Raw genomic sequence first — 6,530 nt, 5'->3', positions numbered from 1 at the left:
TTAATTTTTTCTCTTCTAGTGACAAGTGGCAGAGATGTTTGATGACATGTGTTCCCATATATTTTTTGTTTTTACATTTTAGATCATTCTTTTACAATATTACAATTTGACTTAAATACTTTTTAATTGTGCACTACAATCTTTCTCACACTAACCATTAATATATTGTTTTTTGTATGTTTCTTCTAATGGATTTGGTAAAACAAAAACTTCGGTTCAATTGAGCCGTTTAAAAAAGGTAATTGAAAGATCTATTGCGGATGATGGCGACGGATCTTACGGGCTTCGATCGTTGATGGTTCTTCATTTGATGGTGATGGAGTTCTTGCTGTAAAATATGGTTACTTCGAAAGACAACATGAAATTCTGTAGAATGTTAATCTCTTTGACTCTATTATTTTCAATAGAGCAATATAAAAGTTGTCTTGTCTCAGTGCCTCCTACTGGAATATTAAAAAGAAAGTGGCAATCGTTTCCAATTCAGTTTGTAGCGGAGTGTTTTTGGATTAATACGAAGTTTATCTCCCTTGAGATTCAACTATTCCAGAAGCAATGAGATTTTTATATGAAAAATTTTTAGTCATCCTCACGAAAAATAGATGTGTGTTAGTTTACTACTGGTGTGTCCCTTTTCTATATTTGTTTCAATAGTTCTCATTGTTTAGAATTTTTTGTCTAGAACGCTTAATAATACAATCGACAACAAAAAAAATATGGAGAAAATATCTCTACCAGAAACATAAGATTGACCCATATTTTTGTTATTTAATAACATGAATGTACTATTGTACGAGTTTCAAAAAAAAGTGCTATTGATCTATAATGGTATGTAAAACTGTCTTTTGAGACAGACCAGGATGACGAACGCTGCCTAAAGACAACTACGCACAAAGCATTTATAACTTCGACAATAACTCTTTAATTGTGACTCGATTGTTTCTTTCTGCACCTAAAGAGATGAGTCCCCCCGTTTTATTTTGCTGGTGCAATTACGTCAGGACCGAGATAATGTCCAATTTCTCAAATTAACATGTTAAACGTCTTCGACAATTAGAGAAAAAAAAACTGTATCCAATGGTCAATTGTTTCTCAAATCTTTCTTCTACATCTGTTTATGATTTCTAGATACTTCTTATGACTTCCTCAACGTTTAATTACTGTGAACTCAAATCTGTAATCACTGTAACACTTTACTGAACTTTATCTAAAGAAAGAACCACAGCGACCAAGAAGAAACAAATTGGGAGTAAAAGAAAGAATTAAATCAATATTGGGAATTTATTTCCTAAACAATATTCTCCTCGCAAGAATATGATGTAGACAAATAAAACCCTGTGACAAAAGAATTTCAATAAACCCAAAAAAAGGACACGATGGTCTCTCTAACCAAACCAATGTACAAAACTTTCAAGGCAGCTTTCTGCTCTCCTCCTGCCTGTGACTATAAATCTCCTAACACCAAAGACTCTCACTTCTGCGTTTACACAATGTACAAAACGCAAACGCTTCAAATCACAAAACACCCAAGAAAACAATATCCAATCGCTGTCTAATCTTTTCCCACCAGCAGCAGTCAGGGATTGAACTAAACCTTCATTTTCTCTCCTGTTAGTGCATCAGCTTCAATGTGTCAAAACGTATCAAACAATGTTGTGGCTGTTACTCCTTCGCCACCCTTCCCGGAGATAAATAGACGATTTTGCAGCCCCTCCAGCTGCTTCCCCCTAAAACTATGGGCCGGCCAAGTCCCCAAGTCCACTCTGATTTGAAAGAATAAGAATTACAAGGAATGAACACCACTCTACCGGCAATTAAATGAACGTGTATTCTCAGGACGCAGAAGGTGGCCTAGTATCTGGGGTCGTTGTTTTGTTCCTACGGGACATGCAGTCAGGGCAAGGGAATGTGTAAATGGAGTCATTAGGTCTTTTAAGCTCAAACCCTTTTGAGTCACTATGAGATCTCATGTTCAGCATCTGACGTTTAAAACTCCGCCATCTGCCGGGACAAAACACAACAAGAACAGCGTTTCAGCATTAAAGGGATAATAATGCGACAGACTTTAACGTTTGCAGAAGAATATAAGAGCAAAACTGGTATGGTGAATGAAAAACGAAACAATGCAAATATAGAAACGTGGAGCTTGAAGGAGTAGAAGAAAGAGGTGAGTACCCAATGTTGGGATTGTCAAAGATGATTGCTAACTTTCGCTTGTCTGGTCTAATAGTTTTGGAATGCCCTCCGAACAAGTATCTTCGATGACCCATGAGAAAGTGAGGAAAGTTTCCACCTTGTGTGGTCACAAATACCTCACTGTGGAGACAGACCGTGTAATCTATTGCAGCCATTCTGGAAGAGAAGTTCTAAACACAGAGCTCAAGTCAGATAACTAATTGACCACGCAACTAATACTTTGGAACAAACAGCGGGGAAAAAGACAGACCTTATATGGAGCAAGTTCCTCCTCTGAGGCAAGCATCTCCTTTGTTTGTAAATTCGGGAACATCTCTAGTAGCGGGGCCATCGTTCTATTCGCATTATATATCTGACCAGATGCAAGGTATATATATGTGCTTTTGTTGAAACCCATTCCTCTAAGCATTAAACCCACCTGAAGGGTTTACAAGAAAAGTATAAACCAAACAGAACAAGTCACCCTACTGCTCACCCAACAGAACAAGTCACAATTAACACTATTGCTCAAAAGGATTTGTGGAACTATTCTGATGATGATTAATATTTGAAGATCCAAGAATGCTAATATATTGTAGATAGTAGGAGCAGTGTCCAGAAACAAACGAATAGATGAATACCTCTAAAGGAGTTAACGGGCATTTCCCATTTTGCCTGATAGCGCCAGGTCGAATAACACGGCCTGGTTTTGTGAATTTTCCTTTCCATCCTCGTTCTCTTGCTGCAATCATATCTTGTTTTTCTTGCTTGCCACCATCAAATACACAACAGGAGAAAGCTACCATGTCCTGCAACATGAATAAATGGCTTATTATATCTCTCACCTTAGACAAAAAGCTCATTCAGATTTTTTTATAGTCATGATAAAGACCAGTTGGGATTCTTGAGAAGTCTCTCCTTTACATGGAACAAACCTCTTCAAAGCGCAGATGTACAGATACGTACTTTGCTCCGTGGTTTGCGCTTTGCTCCTTCATTCTCTTCACCAGTGTTTCTCCTAGGGTTAGTATGGGTTCTGCAAACCTCAGAGCTTCGTAATTCGCCAAACATCTAAGTCTCTGGACAGGTTTAGGAGCATCAAACGAAAGTCTATTTGCAAATGGGGATATTCGTATAACCCTGCGCCATTAAAAGACGACAATTCTTCAATGACAGATGCTATACAAACCAAAACATATGGTTTACTGTCCTGTTAAGAACAATGCGTAACCAACACTAGCATGTGAAAACGATCTTCTAAAGAACAACTGCAACTTACTTCTCCTCAAGTAGCTTCGGCAAGATCGAGTCCCGATAATATTGAATAGGTGACCAAGCTTTGACTCTGAAGTTGTAGACATTTGTCATGTTATAGTCAAATCGCTCCATTAGATATTCAGGAATTGTGTCAACCACCCGCACATCATTTGCTAAGGTACTGACAAAGAACTCTTCATCGTAGATATCCCCAAATTTACTGAAAGAAATACCTCTGTTAGAAATCAGTCTTACAAAAGATAGGTTTTGCTTGAACAAACAACGTCAAGACAAGAAAGCACTATATAACCTTGGATCTCTCCATATGCTGTGATAGTGAAAGTTAGGAATCACTAGAGTTGCATTAAGATAGCCTGCGACAGCAACCGCATTGCATATCTGAGAAAAGTCAACAACTTTGACATTTTAACAAGATTGCTAGACATGATTGAGCGAAATGCATTCATGAAAAGATCAACAAACCTACCGATGTCCGTTGCTGATTCAAGCCCCCGTTTGCCTCCACATATATGTAACCGTTCGAGTCCGGCAAGGCTACAATTGTAAACAAAAATCAGATTATGATCCAACGAACAGGCTAACTCTGACAATAAATGATTCAAAAACTCTACAGCTTACTGCAAGCAAGAAGATTTATGAAGACATTAGAAAAAACAATGAAGTACCTACCTCCAGTGGACTTGTTCACGTACGGCTTCCACTCCACACCTTTATAGGAATGCTTCCAAATGGTTGATATCTGAGATGTATACCAATAACAACATTGATGATACATGAATAAGAATAGCATGTTGTAGTTGGTTTTTCTATCTAACCAATCAAATATTAAAACTCCCAATGCAGAATTGAAACCATATAACATGCTGGCACAAGCAGCACCAACCTATAACTAAAGAGTAAACCTTTTTTGTTCAATGGATTCAAAGGATGTGCCTTTCGAAAACCACGAGGAAGAGCCAGAGGAACTAACCGCATCAGCCGTGGAGTTATCAGCGTCCATCTCAGGGCGGAGCTTGGCGTAAAGCTGGGGGCTTTTGTAGACGGATCCAGGCGGAGACCGATGCCTTATGATGGGACCAACGTCGAACGAAACAGTTCCCATGTAAATCAGCATACACGAGATGTAGATTAGAGGAGCGAATAGGAAAACCCCCTGACGCCGGAGGAGAACCGATACGATGAGCCACGAGAGGCGATGAGCGAGGGTCCGATTTGGCTGAACAACGGTGGGAAAGCGACCGGAGGCTTTTGACCGACGGTAACGAGGAGAGCGGCGAGGAGACCCCGGAGGGGAGGGTGTAGTGTGGCCGCTTCCCGGCAGCCGATTTTTCGCTAGCATTTGAGGAAAAATCGACAGATCTCAATATCCTAATTTTCGTCAGAAGATTACATAATAAGTCCCCTGGCAGCTGCGGCGGAGATAAGGTCGCGAATCGTAGAGATTCGGCGAAGATTTGTCCCTCACGGCGAAGGCTGCGGCGGAGCACGGTTGCGAAATTTGAACTAAATCGCCGGAAGAGAGAGAGAGAGAGTCTCTGTGGAGGTCTTTGGCCTTCTCTTTTACGGTGGAGGCTTGATCACATGCGCCTTTTCCTCTCTCTCTCTCTCTCTCTCTCTCTCTCTCTCTCTCGTTTTATATTTCCCTTTAGATTTCAAATTTTATTTCTTTAATTGGAAAATTTGTAAAAGGATATTATGTTAAATATTCGGGATGAAAACAGGCTTTTGAGCTAAATTTCATTATTTTAAAATATTCTAAAAAAATATTTTATTTTATTTTAGTACTAAAGTAAATTCATTTTAGTTTTTAGGATGTTGTGAGTTGTGTGTCCTTGTTCTACTTTTGGTTATTCGCATAAGATATGGAAAACATCCAACAAGAAATCTGTTCTTGTCATGTTTTGGATTATGGGAAAATAAGTTGCCCAAAAAAAAAGGATTGTGGGAAAATATAAAATCTGATTTTATCTGATTCATATTTTCGTATATCTGTTACCATTTTCTAGATACAGAAAGGGTGTGATTAGAAAGAGCTGTGATTTTATTTTTGCTATAGAAATAGTGCTGTGACTTTTTTTGGTTTTGGTTCTAGATTTTCAATTTGTAAAAAATTTTAAATTTGGACTGTAATAATTTGTCTATGCAAAGCAATTATAAAGACATAAATTTAAAGAAATGCTATGAACTAAAAAAAATTGTGAGTTTTAAAAAAATATAAATCAAAATTACCGTACATTTAGAGCTGTGGGTATAATTGTAGCCGTGGAAAGCACCTAAGCAAATAGCCGATCACACCCACAGTTAACGTTTTGTCTAGCTATATTTGTGGACGACTCCTTTCAAAGAAAAAATAAACTACGAATATCCAGAATAATCTGCACGGTATTTTTGTTTTTGTCAACCATATCTTCTTTATATTTTCGTTTGAAATTATCAACATTTTATATCGTAGAAAACAAATAAATTTTTTTATGTATTTATAAATATATATTTTTAAATTAAAACATCAATAGTAAATGACACGATAGTTTAAAGTATTTAATTCAAAAACTAAACAATTCAGATGACAAAGCCAACACGACAAGCAATGTTGATTCCATGTTCTCTGTTTGAGCTAATATTTCTTCCCTAAACGGCACGTGCTCTGGTAAGGTGTAATTGTTTTCACAATAATATTATAATTTTAAAAAAGCATGATTGCTTCTTAATACACCACAGAAGTTCCGTATATTTTAGTCAACAAAACTTTTAAAATGCTCCGATTAAAATAGTTGACTTGTGAGTTTGATGTAGATTGGATGACATAATCCTCACATACTTATACAAATAATATATTAAAATACGTTGAAATTTGAATACGTTTAGAGCTTAAAATGTTGTATAACTGAATGAGGGAAGTTGTGTAATTCTACAAAAAAAAAATTATCTGGTGGAATATTTAACAAGTAATAATTACAAAATAGTTAGCAGTGTTAACTAATAACGTGAGTTTGGTCGGAGTTAACCTGTGGCTGCGTTTGCATGTGCAACTGAGATGGAGAGAGGGAGTGGTTGGCAACAGCGACAATTATTTATATATA

The 6,530-nt window shown here is 37.3% G+C and overlaps 1 protein-coding gene across 3 annotated transcripts; it reads right to left on the bottom strand.

Moving 5' to 3' along the window:
• Positions 1 to 1,259: 1,259 nt before the first annotated feature.
• Positions 1,260 to 5,114, bottom strand: BNAC07G48790D (protein ESMERALDA 1). 3 transcript variants are annotated; one of them, XM_022706422.2, is made up of 11 exons: positions 4,932 to 5,078; positions 4,421 to 4,899; positions 4,120 to 4,189; positions 3,917 to 3,984; positions 3,740 to 3,828; positions 3,452 to 3,649; positions 3,108 to 3,312; positions 2,814 to 2,981; positions 2,444 to 2,611; positions 2,173 to 2,363; positions 1,260 to 1,998 (listed from the first exon to the last, which is right to left on the bottom strand). In XM_022706422.2, the coding sequence occupies exons 2-11, from the start codon at positions 4,787 to 4,789 to the stop codon at positions 1,830 to 1,832; spliced, it is 1,695 nt and encodes a 564-aa protein (XP_022562143.2). In that variant the 5' UTR covers positions 4,790 to 4,899; positions 4,932 to 5,078; the 3' UTR covers positions 1,260 to 1,829. The 3 variants fall into 3 exon arrangements, with proteins under 3 accessions (XP_022562143.2, XP_048618225.1, XP_013652926.2); XM_048762268.1 differs by having other exon boundaries at positions 3,740 to 3,803; positions 4,116 to 4,189; positions 4,421 to 5,114; XM_013797472.3 differs by having other exon boundaries at positions 4,421 to 5,114.
• Between the last annotated feature and the right edge of the window lie 1,416 nt (positions 5,115 to 6,530).

This window comes from Brassica napus, chromosome C7 (assembly GCF_020379485.1).
Source record: "Brassica napus cultivar Da-Ae chromosome C7, Da-Ae, whole genome shotgun sequence".
NCBI classification, from domain to species: domain Eukaryota; kingdom Viridiplantae; phylum Streptophyta; class Magnoliopsida; order Brassicales; family Brassicaceae; genus Brassica; species Brassica napus.
This window is presented reverse-complemented; position numbering and strand designations above follow the sequence as displayed.